Genomic DNA, 21,466 nt, shown 5'->3' on the forward strand with positions numbered 1-21,466 from the left:
TCAGATGAGACAAAAATGTAGCTTTTTGGCCATCAAGGAAAACTCTATGTCTGGCGCAAACCCAACACCTCTCATCACCGTGAGAACCCCATCCGATGTTTTTCATCGGCAGGGACTGGGAAACTGGTCAGAATTGAAGGAATGATGGATGGCGCTAAATACAGGGAAATTCTTGAGGGAAACCTGTTTCAGACTTCCAGAGATTTGAGACTGGGACGGAGGTTCACCTTCCAGCAGGACAATGACCCTAAGCATACTGCTAAAGCAACACTCAAGTTGATTAAGGGGAAACATTTAAATGTCTTGGAATGGCCTAGTCAAAGCCCAGACCTCAATCCAATTGAGAATCTGTGGTATGACTTAAAGATTGCTGTACACAAGCAGAACCCATCCAACTTGAAAGAGCTGGAGCAGTTTTGCCTTGAAGAATGGGCAAAAATCCCAGTGGCTAGATGTGCCAAACTTATAGAGACATACCCAAAGAGACTTGCAGCTGTAATTGCTGCAAAAGGTGGCTCTACAAAGTACTGACTTTGGGGGGGTGAATAGTTATGCGCGCTCAAGTTTTCAGTTTTTTTGTCTTATTTCTTGTTTATTTCACAATAAAAAATATTTAGCATTCAAAGTGGTAGGTATGTTGTGTGAATCAAATGATACAACCCCCCCAAAAAATCTAATTTAATTCCAGGTTGTAAGGCAACAAAATAGGAAAAATGCCAAGGGGGGGTGAAGACTTTCGCAAGCCACTGTATATGGGTTACCTGACCAGAACATACAGTATAATGAATAGGTTGATCAATAATAATGGCTTGCATATATAATGTAAAGCCATTTTCGAAAGGTCTCAAAAGGTTTTACCAAATAACTACCGTAACAGTGTCCTTTATTTTTACATGAACAAATGTCAAGTCAAAATGAATGATACTATTTTATTTCATGGCTTACATAGGGTTTCTCCGTTCTTATATTAAGTTAGACAGCCAGCATCTTCGCTCCTAGTTGAGAGTAATGACTATGATGTGGCTTGCATTGATCCAGTAAATCTGCTTTGTGGAACCCCACGCTTGATTTGATCACAGCCTCCAGGCGATGTTTCTCTGTGTCGGTGCGGGGGGCGGAATCTAGCCTCTGGCTATGTGACGTAGACTAACTGTACTGTGATCTGATCTAATGACTGGGAGCTGGGATGAGATGGGATGCAGTGTAAGGCTGTTGTCTCTGAACACTATCAGTCCTGCTACATGGGACAGTCTGCTTCAGGGATGTACTCATGCTATTTACAGGCCTTAGAACTCCACAGCTTTTCATTTAGACTATCTATGATGATGATGATGATGATCTGAGCTCCCTGGGAAGAGCTCCCTGTAGGCAGTAGGGACTTGTATCCATCCTTTATTATGTTATTGTATGGGCCTGACTGAGAGCCGGTTGCTATGATGTAACCTAGACGATAGACCGTTGCTATGTTGTCTGATCAAATCCCAGGGGTCGGTGCTATCTCATTTCGGCGGTGAACTTGTTGTCATGACGAGGATCTATTGTTGCACATCAACACTTTGTCTGAGTTGGAACCTAACCTGGGGTGATGCCATTGCCGTTGCCATTGACAACGGGCCTCTCCTCCTCCTCATCCTCGGGTGGCTCGATGCCGGCCTTCTCCATGTTGCTGACCGACTTGTTCCGTTTCCTCTTCCCCTTGGAGCTGGGTCGGGCGCCCGGCAGGAGCTGATCTGTTACATTTAGCAGCAGAGGGCTGGGCTCGCACGGGGGCTTGGGGGTGCCGTAATAGTTCTCTAGAGAAGGAAGGAAGGGATACTTCACATTAAGGATCATTTTATATACTTAGTCAGTCATACACACATCATATTATACTTAGGTGCTGGTGGGTGAGGTTAAAGAATCAAAATGGCCAATGTGACAGACGGATGTTTGAATGTAGGTCTCCCCATGAGATAGTGTTAGCCCCCATGAGACTGTGCTAGTCCCCCATGAGACTGTGTTAGCCCCCCATGGGAATGTGTTAGCCCCCCATGAGACAGTGTTAACCCGCATGAGACTGTGTTAGCCCCATGAGACTGTGTTAGTCCCCCATGAGACAGTGTCAGCCCCCCCATGAGACAGTGTCAGCCCCCCCATGAAACAGTGTTAGCCCCCCCCATGAGACAGTGTTAGTCTCCCATGAGACAGTGTTAGCCCCATGAGACTGTGTTAGCCCCCTATGAAACTGTGTTAGCCCCCCATGAGACTGTGTTAGTCCCCCATGAGACTGTGTTAGTCCCCCATGAGACAGTGTTAACCCCCTTGAGACAGTGTTAACCCCATGAGACCGTGTTAGTCCCCCTTGAGACAGTGTTAACCCCCTTGAGACAGTGTTAACCCCCTTGAGACAGTGTTAACCCCCTTGAGACAGTGTTAACCCCCTTGAGACAGTGTTAGTCCCCCATGAGACAGTGTTAACCCCCATGAGACTGTGTTAACCCCCATGAGACTGTGTTAGTCCCCCATGAGACTGTGTTAGTCCCATGAGACTGTGTTAGTCCCATGAGACTGTGTTAGTCCCATGAGACTGTGTTAGTCCCATGAGACTGTGTCAGTCCCCCATGAGACTGTGTTAGTCCCCCATGAGACAGTGTTAGTCCCCCATGAGACAGTATTAGTCCCCCATGAGACTGTGTTAGTCCCCCATGAGACTGTGTTAGTCCCCCATGAGACTGTGTTAGTCCCCCATGAGACTGTGTTAGTCCCATGAGACTGTGTTAGTCCCATGAGACTGTGTTAGTCCCATGAGACTGTGTCAGCCCCCCATGAGACTGTGTTAGTCCCCCATGAGACTGTGTTTGTCCCCCATGAGACTGTGTTAGCCCGCCATGAGACAGTGTTAGTCTCCCATGAGACAGTGTTAGTCCCCCATGAGACAGTGTTAGCCCGCCATGAGACTGTGTCAGCCCCCCCATGAGACAGTGTTAGCCCCCCCCATGAGACAGTGTTAGTCTCCCATGAGACAGTGTTAGCCCCATGAGACTGTGTTAGCCCCCTATGAAACTGTGTTAGCCCCCCATGAGACTGTGTTAGTCCCCCATGAGACAGTGTTAGTCCCCCATGAGACAGTGTTAACCCCCTTGAGACTATGTTAGCCCCATGAGACCGTGTTAGTCCCCCATGAGACAGTGTTAACCCCCTTGAGACAGTGTTAACCCCCTTGAGACAGTGTTAACCCCCTTGAGACTGTGTTAGCCCCATGAGACCGTGTTAGTCCCATGAGACTGTGTCAGTCCCCCATGAGACTGTGTTAGTCCCCCATGAGACAGTGTTAGTCCCCCATGAGACAGTGTTAGTCCCCCATGAGACTGTGTTAGTCCCCCATGAGACTGTGTTAGTCCCCCATGAGACTGTGTTAGTCCCATGAGACTGTGTTAGTCCCATGAGACTGTGTTAGTCCCATGAGACTGTGTCAGCCCCCCATGAGACTGTGTTAGTCCCCCATGAGACAGTGTTTGTCCCCCATGAGACTGTGTTAGCCCGCCATGAGACAGTGTTAGTCTCCCATGAGACAGTGTTAGTCCCCCATGAGACAGTGTTAGCCCGCCATGAGACTGTGTCAGCCCCCCCATGAGACAGTGTTAGCCCCCCCATGAGACAGTGTTAGTCTCCCATGAGACAATGTTAGCCCCATGAGACTGTGTTAGCCCCCTATGAAACTGTGTTAGCCCCCCATGAGACTGTGTTAGTCCCCCCTGAGACAGTGTTAGTCCCCCATGAGACAGTGTTAACCCCCTTGAGACTATGTTAGCCCCATGAGACCGTGTTAGTCCCCCATGAGACAGTGTTAACCCCCTTGAGACAGTGTTAACCCCCTTGAGACAGTGTTAACCCCCTTGAGACTGTGTTAGCCCCATGAGACCGTGTTAGTCCCCCATGAGAAAGTGTTAACCCCCTTGAGACAGTGTTAACCCCCTTGAGACTATGTTACCCCATGAACCGTGTTAGCCCCCATGAGACAGTGTTAACCCCCTTGAGACAGTGTTAACCCCCTTGAGACAGTGTTAACCCCCTTGAGACTGTGTTAGCCCCATGAGACCGTGTTAGTCCCCCATGAGAAAGTGTTAACCCCCTTGAGACAGTGTTAACCCCCTTGAGACTGTGTTAGCCCCATGAGACAGTGTTAACCCCCTTGAGACTGTGTTAGTCCCCCATGAGACAGTGTTAACCCCCTTGAGACAGTGTTAACCCCATGAGACCGTGTTAGTCCCCCATGAGACAGTGTTAACCCCCTTGAGACAGTGTTAACCCCCTTGAGACTGTGTTAGCCCCATGAGACCGTGTTAGTCCACCATGAGACTGTGTTAGTCCCCCATGAGACAGTGTTAACCCCCTTGAGACTGTGTTAGTCCCCCATGAGACAGTGTTAACCCCCTTGAGACAGTGTTAACCCCATGAGACCGTGTTAGTCCCCCATGAGACAGTGTTAACCCCCTTGAGACAGTGTTAACCCCCTTGAGACTGTGTTAGCCCCATGAGACCGTGTTAGTCCCTCATGAGAAAGTGTTAACCCCCTTGAGACAGTGTTAACCCCCTTGAGACAGTGTTAGTCCCCCATGAGACTGTGTTAGTCCCCATGAGACTGTGTTAGTCCCCATGAGACTGTGTCAGTCCCCCATGAGACTGTGTCAGTCCCCCATGCGACTGTGTCAGTCCCCCATGAGACTGTGTTAGTCCCCCATGAGACTGTGTTAGCCCGCCATGAGACAGTGTTAGTCTCCCATGAGACAGTGTTAGTCCACCATGAGACTGTGTTAGTCCCCCATGAGACTGTGTTAGTCCCCCATGAGACTGTGTTAGTCCCCCATGAGACTGTGTTAGTCCCCCATGAGACTGTATTAGTCCCATGAGACTGTGTTAGTCCCATGAGACTGTGTTAGTCCCATGAGACTGTGTCAGCCCCCCATGAGACTGTGTCAGCCCCCCATGAGACTGTGTTAGTCCCCCATGAGACTGTGTTAGTCCCCCATGAGACTGTGTTAGTCCCGCCATGAGACAGTGTTAGTCTCCCATGAGACAGTGTTAGTCCCCCATGAGACAGTGTTAGCCCGCCATGAGACTGTGTTAGCCCCCTATGAGACTGTGTTAGCCCCCTATGAGACTGTGTTAGCCCCCTATGAGACAGTGTTAGCCCCCTATGAGACAGTGTTAGCCCCATGAGACAGTGTTAGCCCCCATGAGACTGTGTTAGCCCCCCCATGAGACTGTGTTAGTCCCCTATGAGACAGTGTTAGCCCCATGAGACAGTGTTAGCCCCATGAGACAGTGTTAGCCCCATGAGACAGTGTTAGCCCCATGAGACAGTGTTAGCCCCCCATGAGACAGTGTTAGTCCCCCATGAGACAGTGTTAACCCCCTTGAGACAGTGTCATCCCCCCCATGAGACAGTGTTAGCCCCCCATGAGACAGTGTTAGTCTCCCATGAGACAGTGTTAGTCTCCCATGAGACAGTGTTAGTCTCCCATGAGACAGTGTTAGCTCCATGAGATTGTGTTAGCCCCCTATGAAACTGTGTTAGCCCCCCCATGAGACTGTGTTAGTCCCCCATGAGACAGTGTTAGTCCCCCATGAGACAGTGTTAACCCCCTTGAGACTGTGTTAGCCCCATGAGACCGTGTTAGTCCCCCATGAGACAGTGTTAACCCCCTTGAGACAGTGTTAACCCCCTTGAGACTGTGTTAGCCCCATGAGACAGTGTTAACCCCCTTGAGACAGTGTTAGTCCCCCATGAGACAGTGTTAACCCCCTTGAGACAGTGTTAACCCCATGAGCCCGTGTTAGTCCCCCATGAGACAGTGTTAACCCCCTTGAGACAGTGTTAGCCCCATGAGACCGTGTTAGTCCCCCATGAGAAAGTGTTAACCCCCTTGAGACAGTGTTAACCCCCTTGAGACAGTGTTAGTCCCCCATGAGACAGTGTTAACCCCCATGAGACTGTGTTAGTCCCCCATGAGACTGTGTTAGTCCCCCATGAGACTGTGTTAGTCCCCCATGAGACTGTGTTAGTCCCCATGAGACTGTGTTAGTCCCATGAGACTGTGTTAGTCCCATGAGACTGTGTCAGTCCCCCATGAGACTGTGTCAGTCCCCCATGAGACTGTGTTAGTCCCCCATGAGACTGTGTTAGCCCGCCATGAGACTGTGTTAGTCCCCCATGAGACTGTGTTAGTCCCCCATGAGACTGTGTTAGTCCCCCATGAGACTGTGTTAGTCCCATGAGACTGTGTTAGTCCCATGAGACTGTGTTAGTCCCATGAGACTGTGTTAGTCCCATGAGACTGTGTCAGTCCCCCATGAGACTGTGTCAGTCCCCCATGAGACTGTGTTAGTCCCCCATGAGACTGTGTTAGCCCGCCATGAGACAGTGTTAGTCTCCCATGAGACAGTGTTAGTCCCCCATGAGACAGTGTTATTCCCCCATGAGACTGTGTTAGTCCCCCATGAGACTGTGTTAGTCCCCCATGAGACTGTGTTAGTCCCCCATGAGACTGTGTTAGTCCCCCATGAGACTGTGTTAGTCCCCCATGAGACTGTGTTAGTCCCATGAGACTGTGTTAGTCCCATGAGACTGTGTCAGCCCCCCATGAGACTGTGTTAGTCCCCCATGAGACTGTGTTAGTCCCCCATGAGACTGTGTTAGCCCCCTATGAGACTGTGTTAGCCCCCTATGAGACAGTGTTAGCCCCCTATGAGACAGTGTTAGCCCCATGAGACAGTGTTAGCCCCATGAGACAGTGTTAGCCCCATGAGACAGTGTTAGCCCCATGAGACAGTGTTAGCCCCATGAGACAGTGTTAGCCCCATGAGACAGTGTTAGCCCCATGAGACAGTGTTAGCCCCCATGAGACAGTGTTAGCTCCAAGACAGTTTAGCCCCATGAGACAGTGTTAGCCCCCTGAGACTGTGTTAGCCCCCATGAGACTGTGTTAGTCCCCCATGAGACAGTGTTAACCCCCTTGAGACTGTGTTAGCCCCATGAGACTGTGTTAGTCCCCCATGAGACAGTGTTATCCCCCATGAGACAGTTTTAGCCCCCCATGAGACAGTTTTAGCCCCCCATGAGACAGTGTTAGCCCCATGAGACAGTGTTAGTCCCCCATGAGACTGTGTTAGCCCCATGAGACTGTGTTAGCCCCATGAGACTGTGTTAGTCCCATGAGACTGTGTCAGCCCCCCATGAGACAGTGTTAGCCCCCCATGAGACAGTGTTAGCCCCATGAGACAGTGTTAGTCCCCATGAGACTGTGTTAGCCCGCCATGAGACTGTGTCAGCCCCCCATGAGACTGTGTCAGCCCCCCATGAGACTGTCAGCCCCCCATGAGACAGTGTTAGCCCGCCATGAGACTGTGTTAGCCCCCCATGAGACTGTGTTAGCCCCCCATGAGACAGTGTTAGCCCGCCATGAGACAGTGTTAGCCCGCCATGAGACAGTGTTAGCCCGCCATGAGACTGTGTTAGCCCCCCATCAGACAGTGTTAGCCCCCCTTGCGACTGTGTTAGCCCCCCTTGCGACTGTGTTAGCCCCCCTTGCGACTGTGCTAGCCCCATGAGACTGTGTTAGCCCCATGAGACTGTGTTAGCCCCATGAGACTGTGTTAGCCCCATGAGACTGTGTTAGCCCCATGAGACTGTGTTAGCACCATGAGACTGTGTTAGCACCATGAGACTATGTTAGCCCCCCTTGAGACTGTTAGCCCCTTGAGACTGTGTTAGCCCCTTGAGACTGTTAGCCCCATGAGACTGTGTTAGCCCCCCATGAGACTGTGTTAGCCCCCCATGAGACTGTGCTAGCCTCTTGAGACTGTGTTAGTCCCCCATGAGACTGTGTCAGCCCCCCATGAGACAGTGTTAGGCCCCCATGAGACAGTGTTAGTCCCCCATGAGACTGTGTTAGCCCGCCATGAGACTGTGTTAGCCCCCCATGAGACTGTGTTAGCCCCCCATGAGACTGTGTTAGCCCCCCTTGAGACTGTTAGCCCCTTGAGACTGTGTTAGCCCCATGAGACTGTGTTAGCCCCATGAGACTGTGTTAGCCCATGAGACTGTGTTAGCCCATGAGACTGTGTTAGCCTCTTGAGACGGTGTTAGCCCCTTGAGACTGTGTTAGCAAGGCTGAGACTGTGTTAGCCCCATGAGACTGTGTTTGTCCGCTGATCTAAAGCCTAGGCTATTACTCCTACAGTGCATCCACTTTAATAGCTTCAATGCTCAGATTGAAAATTGTCTGAATTGAAATCTCAACGTTAATAATCGTGTATTATGAGCAATTTGGAGCATTTTTGCTATCTTTTCATAATAGTTATCTGTACCAGAGGACCGAGACACACATTCAGGAGTTGAACCTCAAGTCACTTGGGTGAGCAGTGAGCACTGCCACTCTACAAACCTGCTTAATATGCAACACGCCTGAGTTTTGGATACATTTTGTTTGCCTTTGATGATGCGTTCTTGTTACAAGTTAATATTCAAGCGCCAAAGTAGGGATCACAGTAGGCACAAACGGAACATTAAATTAAACTGTTTACAATTACACTACATTTAATTTCCTATTTATTTCATTATGTCCACAAGTGCAAAGGAGTCCTTTTCAATTTCTTTGTAACGCTTCTGATTAAATTCATTACGTTTATTGAAGCTTTAATAAAATGGGACACCAAAGTATGTTTTGCATGTTTTAGTTTCGCAAGTGCCTTAGCTATCTGTTACTTGAATTTAAAAAAAATATAATAGTCACCATGTCTCTTTCCTTTTCATTTTCTGTCTACCATCTTGCATAAAGGGAAATATATTGTACAATGAAATACCGAAAGGGAGTGAGAAGGTCATGCGGGAAGATGATGTCATTATTACATAACCCAATGGGACCACGACCAGGAAGTGGAAGGTCAGTTGACGTCCTGGGAGTTAAAGTTCACATAGTTCTTAAAAGTTCACACGTAGGTCTCAAGGCACGTCAAAGGGGAGGTACTCAAACACAGTCACACAACACATATACCTACAAACACACCCACCCACATGACTTCATATTGGTAACTAAAGCCTGACACTGTCTGGCCCACACCCCAGGTAGTTTCACTAACGTCACTGTTAGCCCTTTTGTGTCTGCTGGCACACCAGTGTTATCCACCACACATCAATCAATCACTAAACCATGCACAGATTCCTAGTGATTGAGTGTGTGTGTGTTGGAAATAAATAAAGAAGAAGCCTGTCTCTCTTCTGGGCTCTGGCCTCTGTGTGGTCGTCCCGTCTGTCTCCCCATGGCGGAGTCGCCAGGTCCCAGCATGCAGAGCGTTTCTGGGTTCGTTCTGAACTGGGCTCCTCCTCGCTGATGCTTTCACACATCGCCCACTCTGATCCTCCAGCCCCTGAGTCTGCTAGCAGAAGACTGTCTGCTAAGATCTCCTCCACACACACAGGCATGCACACATGCAAACATCCCTTGCTACAGCTTTAGCCCAGAGATACCTGGCAAAGTCCTGAGACAGCGGATGTCCTTGTTAAGCTGATGTGAGATCTGATGAAGTGTTTGAGCTCTACTCTCTGTAAACAAGGTGTGAAATGGACTGGGGGGAGATATAATGTTGCCACGGCAATGGAACCTAGTTTCCTTGAGAGCAGGCTTCAAGGCACTGCCTCTCCACTGGAGATTAGGTTCTGTAGCTAGAGAGGGTTTCTATGAGAGTGAGATTATCCTGCACCTTTCAGTGGTGCTTCAGTACTTCTGGAGGAGAAACCAGACACCCAAAGATATTTTGAAAATCCTATGAGATTATTCTAATCCTGGGGATTAAGTATTAAAATGATGAACCCCAACAACACGTATGCTGCAGACAGTTGTAGGACCATGGAGAAAATAGTAGCTGGAAAGTCTATGTCGGCTTGTATCTCAGATATTTGCTGTGGTTACAAAAAGGCCCTGTGAATTTTTGTTCACATTTCTGAGTACACAGTGAGTGACTCAAATGAAAATGCGAGAACATTGCTGTAAAAAAGCGAATTGAACGCAAAGGCTTAAAATCACAGTCCACAGACTATTTTACCCTGCTGCTGCCTAAAATCTAAAAGCAATTTCAGTCAGATTTTCAGGGAAATCAAATCTAAAATGCACAAAAACAGCATGCCGCATTCTTCAAACCTTCAAACGTTCCTACACAAACTGAAGACAACCTCCAGTAGTATGCTACAATGATTAATGAGTTGCATACCTTACTATTAGCTAAACGAAAGCCAAGAGACACACTGACCCACCCTCTGACCTTCCCAAGCAAGGCTTTTGTAATGATGAAAATCCAACACTGTGGATAACATTAACCTGGCAGTGTAGGACCTGACAGCCAGATTGTATCAGCTTGAGATGACTTTTCTCTGCCTTCCTCACACAAAAGCAAACAGTGACCTCTCCATCTCTTTAAGGGCTTTATTGGCATGGGAAACATATGTTTACATTGCCAAAGCAGGGAAAATAGATAATAAACAAAAGTGAAATAAACAATAAAAAAGTGAACAGTACACTTTCAAAATAATAAAGACATTTCAAATGTCATATTATGTGCAAATAGTTAAAGTACAAAGTACATTTACAATGGTGTTTGTTCTTCACTGGTTGCCCTTTTCCTGTGGCAACAGGTCACACATCTTGCTGCTGTGATGGCACACTGTGGTATTTCACCCAGTAGATATGGGAGTTTATCAAAATTGGGTTTGCTTTTCCAATTCTTTGTGGGTCTGTGTAATCTGAGGGAAATATGAGTCTCTAATATGGTCATACAGTTGGCAGGTCAGTTTCCACCTTATTTTGTCGGGCAGTGTGCACATAGCCTGTCTTCTCTTGAGAGGTAGGTTGGCCTACGGCAGCCTCAATAGCAAGGCTATGCTCACTGAGTCTGTACATAGTCAAAGCTTTCCTTAATTTTGGGTCAGTCAGTGGTCAGGTATTCTGCCACTGTGTACTCTCTGTTTAGGGCCAAATAGCATTCTAGTTTGCTCAGTTTTTTTGTTAGTTCTTTCCAATGTGTCAAGTAATTATATTTTTGTTTTCTCATGATTTGGTTGGGTACAATTGTGTTGCTGTCCTGGGGCTCTGAGGGGTCTGTTTGTGTTTGTGAACTTCTCTCTCTCTCTCTCTCTCTCTCTCTCTCTCTCTCTCTCTCTCTCTCTCTCTCTCTCTCTCTCTCTCTCTCTCTCTCTCTCTAATTGAGCATTACATATTAAAAAGGTAAATGATGGTGGTACTGCGGTGCAGCCACCGAGAAGAGAAGAAGGGTTCTCTCTACGGAAGACGACATCCTCGGAGAAGTGATACATGGCCTCAATCGGAGAGAGAATCTAACATCGCTCCTGGCAACCAACCGTTAAATTGACCATCTGCAATTTATTTTTCTGTCATGACAGGCGCGAGGCTGAGCGGGAGGGCTCAGCGAGGGAACAGACATGGAGTTAATGCATTATCTGTCTGTGTGGTGGAGTCCCCTGTATCTGACAGAGTGGAGAGCCAGTAGTTTAGTACACCCAGCACAGAGCCACACAGACCAGGGCAGATGGAGAGAAACTGAAGTGAGTCGTGTTTATTCTGGAGCCATTAGGGCTCAGAGGAGAGCCAGCATGGAGGAGATAGCAGAGTGGAGAGGTGTAGTGGTGTTGTGGGGTGTGTGTGCGAGAGTGTGTTTTCTCCACTCTGATTAAAACAGCTTTTCTGTAATCTATGTTATGATGTCACAGTGATGTGTGAGAGCTGTCTAAATGCACACAACTCATTCTTCTCTGTCAGAGAGTGGAAGGATGGCCGATAAACAAGCAGCAACATAATACAATTATTCCAAATATAATACCATTTTTCCAATTATTCCAATTGAAGGAAATCAGGAAAGACCCCCCCAAAAACATGATACACCCCCAAAAAAGCGGAAAGCTTGCTTTTACCTTCATAAGTTCCGCTCTCTAGTAAGGCTCCACTTTTCTCCAATTCCATAAACCGATCAACAGTCACAAAGTTGTAGTCCACCCCCGGGACCTCTCCTTCCTTGGGCTGCCTGGTTGTGCCTATCAGAGAGGAGAGGGGAGGAGCACAGTTACATAGTTACAATCAGGGAACTTACTAAGAAACTGTGTACACCTGCATACAGGAGAGTGGAACAAGGTAAGCATTATAGCCCAAATAGAATGAAAGAATTGTAATTCTATGGTGTGTACGTCATGACAGTACATTAAAGGGATACTTCGGGATTTTGGTTAATGAGTCAGATGATCGCGTGGATACCATTTTTATGTCAATGTGTCCATTATGAAGGAAGTTAGCGGTAGTTTTGCGAGCCAATGCTAGTTAGCTAATGAAACTACCTTTAACTTCCTTCATAAGGGACACAGAGACCCACAAATGGTATCCACGAGTTCTGACTCTGGGGAAGTAGATAAAGGGCCTCATTGCCAAAATTCCAAAGTCTCCCTTCAACAAAAGGATCCTACTTTGAAAACCTCAACGTCTCATAAAGAATCAGAACAGAACGGCCGATTAAGGACAAGCTGACCCTGAATCAGTTATATTCATGTATTCTGAGCGGGTCTCTTCGTTGCACATTTGAATTCAACTAAATACTAAAGCGCTGTACTTTGAGATGATGAGCGATGAGTCCTTCACTAGGTAACGTTACAGGAAGGTTTCAGCTGAGTGATGCAACTCCAACAAAGAGGAGAGAAATAAGTTCAATCTGCATGCAGAGTGTCAACGCCTCTCAAAGACGGTAGACACAGAGCCTCTACACAACCTCACAGGGCTGCTGTCTACATGTTATCGCGAGTGAGACGAGAACTCTAGCCTGCTAAATGCTAACAGTGGCCCCCTTTTAATCATGTTAGCATTAGCATAAGTGGCTAGTTCTCGCCACATTCGCCAGTCGATTAAGAGCATTGGGCCAGTAACTGAAAGGTCGCTGGTTAGAATCTCAGAGCCGGGCCTCCCGAGTGGTCTAAGGCACTGCATCACAGTGCTGGCTGTGCTACTAGAATTCTGGGTTCGAGTCCAGGCTCTGTCACAGCCGGCAGCGACCGGGAGACCCATGGGATTGCGCACAATTGGCCCAGCGCCGTCCGAGTTAGGGGAGGGTTTGGCTGGCAGGGATGTCCTTGTCCCATCGCGCACTAGCAACTCCTGTAGCGGGCCGGGCACATGCACACTGACACGGTCGCCAGGTGTACGGTGTTTCCTCCGACACATTGGTGCGGCTGGCTTCCGGGTTAAGTGGGCAGTGTGTCAAGAAGCAGTACGGCTTGGTTGGGTCGTGTTTCGGAGGACGCACGGCTCTCGACCTTCGCCTCTCCCGAGTCCGTACGGGAGTTGCAGCGATGGGACAAGACTATAACTACCAATTGGATACCACAAAATTGGGGAGAAAAAGGGCTAGAAGTAAAAAAAATAAAAATAAAAGAATCTCAGAGCCGACTAGGTGAAAAACCTGTTGATGTGCCCTTGAGCAAGACACTTAACCTTAATTACTCCTGTAAGTAACTCTGGATAAGAGCGTCTGCTAAATGATCCAAAATGTAAATCACATGTTTTACAAACTCTTGAGAGACAGCTGTAATTTCCAGTCAGTGTTGTGTTGTGGAGGATATGATGCTAAAGGTATATCAAGGTATAAATTAGTTCCTAAACGCTCCTGCTAGGGCGGTGTGCTAATTAGCCTGTTTGAGCACCAGAGGTTAGGCTAATTGATGCTGGCTGTGATAGCTCCAAGGTACTCCATCCCTGAGGTGTTTAACAGCTTATTCTCACATCCGTGCTAACACTGCTGTAAAAGCCTGGCCTATGGCAGCCTTTGGTGCTGGAAGAGCCTGGCCTATGGCAGCCTTTGTTACTGGAAGAGCCTGGCCTATGGCAGGCTTTGATACTGGAAGAGCCTGGCCTATGGCAGGCTTTGATACTGGAAGAGCCTGGCCTATGGCAGGCTTTGATACTGGAAGAGCCTGGCCTATGGCAGTGTTTGGTGCTGGAAGAGCCTGGCCTATGGCAGTCTTTGGTGCTGGAAGAGCCTGGTCTTTGGCAGCCTTTGGTGCTGGAAGAGCCTAGCCTATGGCAGCCTTTGGTGCTGGATGAGCCTATGGCAGCCTTTGGTGCTGGAAGAACCTGGCCTATGGCAGCCTTTGATACTGTAGAGTCTGGCATATGGCAGCCTTTGGGTCTGTTTGATACATGTGGCATGATCAGATTGGCCCCAAAAGGCAGATTGAATTCCTGCTTCACTCAATATCAGTTCCCATTAACACATTCCTCGAAAATGCCTAGATTCTGATAGGCTAGAACTGCACCACGAGGCTAGCGAGGGTAAGTGAGTGTGTGTCTGTTGAGTCAGACAGTTCATATGTCTGCGACACCATGTCACAAGATGATGCAGCCATGTGTGCCAACTTAGTCTGGTGCCACAAGCTCTTATCGCCTGTCACATGTCATTATGATGTAACAGCGGTGACGGGAGGTGCTGGATTGGTGCAAATTGAATGACTCCAAGACATTATGTCGTGACAGTCACAAGAGCTGTCTGACTCAACAGACACACACTCACTTACCCTCGCTAGCCTCGTGGTGCAGTTCTAGCCTATCGGAATCTAGGCATTTTCGAGGAATGTGTTGATGGGAACTGATATTGAGTGAAGCAGGAATTCAATCTGCATTTTGGGGCCAATCTGATCATGCCAGATGTATTGATTTTGGACTCCGCCACCCTCTCTCTCTCAATGCTGCTGACAGGGAGTCCAAGCGTGAAATAAGGTAAAGAAAAGAAAACGACTCCACCAAGACCATTAAAGCTCTTTCCAACATTGTCTTCAAGCTCAATGTTGATGAATCTGTCCTTAGATGGGAAAAGCAAACCGCTGGAGATTGCAATGGAAAACCGAAATTCTCTCAGAGTTCAGCATCAACATCAAACCATGGTGCTCCACATCAAAACACACCAGGCAGAGAGTTCTAGGTGAGGGTTGAGAGAAGAGTGGAAGGGGGCTGGTCTAGGGGCGTGAGGATGGCACATCTGAGCCATGTTGATATGTGGTGAGGAGAGGAGATGCTAGTGTGTGTGTGTGTGTGTGTGTGTGTGTGTGTGTGTGTGTGTGTGTGTGTGTGTGTGTGTGTATCTATGTGTGAGATACACTATGGCACTTCCAGTGCTACCCTGCATGAGGCCTGTGTAACGATAACAGATTATAACTCTCGACAGCGCTACAGAATGGCCGACACACAGCACAACACTTCAAAGGGAACCTTTGATGTCACGGAACTACTGTATAATTAGCACCGTCTTCCAGTGGGGACTTTTCTGTGGCGACACTTTCTAATAGGAGCAACCTATAATGCATGAAAGTGGTTTTCTGTACTTTCAGAGTTCTGGGTCATCTGTTAGATTTGACATTAGTGTAATATCCAAGCTGGTTTAAGAGAGACATTTGTAGTGACGATTCCCTATAAAAAGCCACTGGCACAGCAGAGAGATGTTCATAACGCGTCCAAAGAAATTGCTTTCCAACCGTAACTCTTTTCGGAGTCCCCATTTATACATCCAATACAAATATTAGCATATAAAAGTTGCCGAGGTCAAATCTATGGGCATTCTCTGTGATACGGTAGGAACTGTATGCCCTCTCCTCTTCCGTCTCTGCCAACCCTTCCTGGTCACCTGTGCTACATGTGACCAGTGAACCATGACCCCAACATATAGTGCCCTCTAGTGGACAAACAAGTTAAAATAACCATTGACAGACAACATATACAATGACATATAAACAGGTCAAAACGGCTCCTACACACCGGCCCCTATGGTTAGCCATGTAGAAATCACCACTTAGCATGATGGAGTATACACTTGCATATGTGATAACACATCCTCGATAGACTAAAGGTTCTTCTTCCCTAGACTGATCTAAGAAGCCTATACTTATCTGTAATTTACAAAAGCCCCATTGGCATACATTTACAATAAATTAGGGCCACCTACCAAATAAATCAAGCTGACATACAGTAGGTGCATTGCCCCTAGTGGGTATTTTCAAGGCTGTTCCCATGGGCATTTGGGCACCTGGGGCATTTCTAGAGTGCTGATAATTTACACTAAAGCTGTGTATTGTTGTGCTGTACAGGAAATGCTTTTTCATGTTCAACAAACATCCTACTTATTAATCTCCTGTTCGTTGGGAGGTGAAGCAAGGGGAGAGAGAGAGAGAGAGAGAGAGAGAGAGAGAGAGAGAGAGAGAGATTAAGAGAACACAGACAATTCATCAGAGGGGAAGCCAGGATTTTTACTGGAGCAATCTGCAAACAATGCCGAGAATAACACAAACAGATTACCAGAGATAACTGTGGCGGATACCCAGCTATTTGTCCCGCGGTACGACGCTGTAATGACTCAGAAGCGGCTGTTGTCTTTCCACGTACAAAATGTTCCCTGGAACTCCCGGGGAGCGGAGAGGGGAGTAGGGGATGAGAGAATAAGGGAAAGAGATAGCGAGAGAGAAAACAATAATGATGTCTGAACATCTCTTCCTCTCCGCTGAGCAAGGAGAGAGAGAGAGAGAGAGAGAGAGAGAGAGAGAGAGAGAGAGAGTGAATGTGAAGGGTCTGTGAGGAGAAGGCGTGGAGATGAAGCATGTCTCACGTAGTAGACTAGAGTTGCAGCGTGGGCAGTAGAGCTGCCTGCCAGCCAGGCCTCTACTACTCTCCCATCTCTCCCATGGCTCTCTCCCTACACTACAGTTATATCCATCCATAGGGTTTCATAGCCAGGGGACAATAGATCAGCTCTTAACACATCCAGCTTAGTACCATTGTCCAGTAATGGATCCCGGGTCAGGGCATCTAGCCTGTGTTGTTTTAAATCCAAACCCATTCAACAATGCACTTCAGTGGAATAAATGTACCCAGCCAGAAGAGCAGCCATCTGCGCATTGCACTTCATATGTCATGCATTAACATTACCCTTAAGTATATCTACACTGTTTAACATCGCTGATTGGCAGAGGCATCGGTAACTGGATCACAACTATGTGAATCCATGTGTGTTGTGTCCCAAATGGTACCCTATTCCCTATATAGTGCACTACTTTAGACCAGAGCCCTATTCCCTATATAGTGCACTACCTTTGACCCAGGCCCACTGGGCCCATAGGGCTCCGGTCAAAAGAAATGCACTACATCGCAGCCCACGACTGTTAAATGAGTGTGTCAGACCATCTGCAAGTGGAAATATTGGCTCCAACTTCAAACACTGCTGGGATGGCAGTGCAACAGAGGTCTGGTTCAGTGAGTGCATATCCCCAGGCTTTGGAGAGAAATAGTAAGATATACTACGTCCAGACTTCAATCTCTCTCCCAAGATACTATATCAACCCTCAAGCAGCTATGATCAAGCCACAGCTACTATGGCAAGAGATAGAAAAGCACAGGGAGAAATATCCCCTTCTCTAAGTGTGTAGAGAGTGTCTAGAGCTTAGGGACACACTGCGTTATGTCCCTGCCTGGTCTCTCTCTGGTCCTCCTCTTGTCCTGAGGCTGCAGACCACATGTCACCTCACAGGTCTCCAGCCATCCATCAATCAGAGGAGAGTGAGAAAGACACCACAGGACCAGAAGACCCTTTCAAAGCATCGTTATAGCGCATCCCTGACCTCTCTCAGTCTGACCTCTCCCCCTCCCTCTCTCCATCTTGGAGAGCAGCTATTACAGTCAGTGTGGTTTTAGAACTAGCCAACGTGATGTGACAGACTGCAGAAGAAGACTTGAGGCTGTACCTCTGTTCATCCTGCTTACCTTCTCCTCTCCTTACACATATGCTAGCCTTCAGACTGCATTAAAAGACCATATGTTGCCAGCAGCAGCGGCTGCTGCTTTCACAGCTAGTCGAAGGCCTTGCTTACTGAGATACAGACACACAGAGACAGGCTTGACCTCTGAATCTCATATACTTGTTGTACTCTGTCCCTGACAAACAACATGCAGCTAGTTTCAAAACAGCCTTGAGTTTCACTTAGCAAGCCACTTCTGGGAGAAACTGTTCCATGTCAAATTGAAATCTCCAGCTCCACTGCCTCCAGTAGTCAGACCCAGTGTGTGTGTCAATGGGCTGCAGTGGGGCCGGGATATGGGGACTGTGTGGGCAGGAGCTGGTGATGGGATCAGCTTCCGGTTGGCTGGGTAAAGCCCCACTAGGCCCAGTGTGTTGTGACAGTGTGTCAGTCAGGCCTGTGCTGTGGGCCCTCTGGCTGGAGGTGCTCAGTAGCCCCCTCTATTCACTTCCCTAATCCCCCTGTTATGACAGCGAGAGATGGCGTCAACGTGCCCCATTGTCCAGATTCTAATCTAACCCGTTAGCCAATTAGGAAATGGCCAGCCTTCCTAATGCCTGGGAATTAGTGGGATGGATTACGGTGCCATTCAGTGCTGTCCGGCCGCCACGGGAGACCGGGAGTCGGGTAACGTGGGCTGAAGAGGGCTGAGCGAGGGTGCTGACGAAAAGCTGCTTTCGCCCGCACTTTCTGTTCATTGGTGGCGGTGGCAACACACGGCCACTTAGCCGTGGATGTGCTTAGTCACTGTTTTCATAGACTGCTGCCTTAATCAACCTGATTAGATGTCTGATACACTTCAATAAAACTTCATTGAACTAAGAGAGAGAGAGAGAGAGAGAGAGAGAGAGAGAGAGAGAGAGAGAGAGAGAGAGAGAGCGAGCAATATGTGAGAAAGAAGGTTGCATTTTCATTGGGGGATACAGTAGCACAAATGATTAACAGGCACATATCCCTATCCCATCACACAACAACAGAGTGCTTTTGTTCTCAGGCGCAGTGAGGTAAAAGACACGTGGTGGCTCTCCTTCAACATGTCTGAGGTTTTACTAAACTAATCTGCCTATTGATGATCAGCAATGTGGGATTGATTGAGGGACCTGAGCATCAACAGAACCCCTCTGAGGCCCGTTGGCATGACAAGAGCAGGTCCTCCGCCCCACTCGCCTTTCCCAGAATTGCGTTAATGGATTGGCCCTCCTGGAGGTGATGGTGGACAGCCGTGTGATGTGGCCTGGAGTTATCGATGACTGACCTCTCAGAGACCTCGTGAGAGAGAAAGAGAGAGACAGAGATGGAAGGAGAGATGGAAAGAGAGAAAGCGAGAGAGAGGAGGGAGAGAGATCGAGAAGGATAGAGAGAGAGATGGAGTAAGTAGGGGGAGCGAGAAAGAGAGGTTGAGGAGGAAGGAAAGAGACGGAGGGAGAAAGAAAGAAAGACAGAAAGATGGAGATTGAGAGGGAGCACTGACTTGATCATCTCATTGAAGGCTGTAAAACCCTCAGGGTCAAAGGTATGAATCTGCCAGCTCAGCTTCACTCATAATTACACACCAGAACACTATTAATACATAGCAATGTACCATCACACAGGAACACTACTACTACCTAGCATTGTACCATCACACAGGAACACTACTACTACCTAGCATTGTACCATCACACAGGAACACTATTACTACCTAGCATTGTACCATCACACAGGAACACTATTACCTAGCTATATACCATCACACAGGAACACTACTACTACCTAGCAATGTACCATCACACAGGATCACTATTACCTATCATTGTACCATCACACAGGATCACTATTACCTATCATTGTACCATCACACAGGAACACTATTACTACCTAGCATTGTACCATCACACAGGATCACTATTACCTATCATTGTACCATCACACAGGAACACTATTACTACCTAGCAATGTACCATCACACAGGATCACTATTACCTATCATTGTACCATCACACAGGATCACTATTACCTAGCATTGTACCATCACACAGGAACACTATTACTACCTAGCAATGTACCATCACACAGGAACACTATTACCTAGCTATATACCATCACACAGGAACACTACTACTACCTAGCAATGTACCATCACACAGGAACACTATTACCTAGCTATATACCATCACACAGGAACACTACTACTACCTAGCATTGTACCATCACACAGGAACACTATTACTACCTAGCATTGTACCATCACACAGGAACACTATTACTACCTAGCATTGTACCATCACACAGGAACACTATTACTACCTAGCATTGTACCATCACACAGGAACACTATTACCTAGCTATATACCATCACACAGGAACACTATTACTACCTAGCATTGTACCATCACACAGGAACACTATTACTACCTAGCAATGTACCATCACACAGGAACACTACTACTACCTAGCATTGTACCATCACACAGGAACACTACTATTACCTATCATTGTACCATCACACAGGAACACTATTACTACCTAGCAATGTACCATCACACAGGATCACTATTACCTAGCATTGTACCATCACACAGGAACACTATTTATTACCTAGCTATATACCATCACACAAGATCACTATTACCTAGCATTGTACCATCACACAGGAACACTATTACTACCTAGCAATGTACCATCACACAGGAACACTATTACTACCTAGCAATGTACCATCACACAGGAACACTACTACTACCTAGCAATGTACCATCACACAGGAACACTATTACTAACTAGCAATGTACCATCACACAGGAACACTATTACTACCTAGCATTGTACCATCACACAGGAACACTATTACTACCTAGCATTGTACCATCACACAGGATCACTATTACCTAGCTATATACCATTACACAGGAACACTACTACTACCTATCATTGTACCATCACACAGGAACACTACTACTACCTAGCATTGTACCATCACACAGGAACACTATTACTACCTAGCATTGTACCATCACACAGGAACACTACTACTACCTAGCATTGTACCATCACACAGGAACACTATTACTACCTAGCTATATACCATCACACAGGAACACTACTATTACCTATCATTGTACCATCACACAGGAACACTATTACTACCTAGCATTGTACCATCACACAGGAACACTATTACCTAGCATTGTACCATCAAACATGAACACTATTACTACCTAGCAATGTACCATCACACAGGAACACTATTACTACCTAGCTATATACCATCACACAGGAACACTACTACTACCTATCATTGTACCATCACACAGGAACACTACTACTACCTAGCATTGTACCATCACACAGGAACACTATTACCTAGCATTGTACCATCAAACATGAACACTATTACTACCTAGCATTGTACCATCACACAGGATCACTATTACCTAGCATTGTACCATCAAACATGAACACTATTTATTACCTAGCTATATACCATCACACAAGATCACTATTACCTAGCTATATACCATCACACAAGATCACTATTACCTAGCTATATACCATCACACAGGAACCTTAATACTACCTAGCATTGTACCATCACACAGGAACACTATTACCTAGCATTGT

At 47.2% G+C, this 21,466-nt stretch overlaps 1 protein-coding gene across 9 annotated transcripts in view; it reads right to left on the reverse strand.

The window, feature by feature from the left end:
- Positions 1 to 21,466, reverse strand: part of LOC106609395 (membrane-associated guanylate kinase, WW and PDZ domain-containing protein 2) — a 255,367-nt gene that overhangs the window by 76,441 nt on the left and 157,460 nt on the right. For all 9 annotated transcript variants that reach the window (XM_045722162.1, XM_045722163.1, XM_045722161.1 and 6 more), the window contains exons 3-4: positions 11,963 to 12,082; positions 1,578 to 1,793 (exon numbers count right to left, since the gene is read on the reverse strand). In XM_045722162.1, coding sequence (XP_045578118.1) covers positions 1,578 to 1,793; positions 11,963 to 12,082 — 336 coding nt within the window. The remainder of the gene's footprint in view (positions 1 to 1,577; positions 1,794 to 11,962; positions 12,083 to 21,466) is intronic.

This window comes from Salmo salar, chromosome ssa07 (genome assembly GCF_905237065.1).
Source record: "Salmo salar chromosome ssa07, Ssal_v3.1, whole genome shotgun sequence".
Classification (NCBI taxonomy): domain Eukaryota; kingdom Metazoa; phylum Chordata; class Actinopteri; order Salmoniformes; family Salmonidae; genus Salmo; species Salmo salar.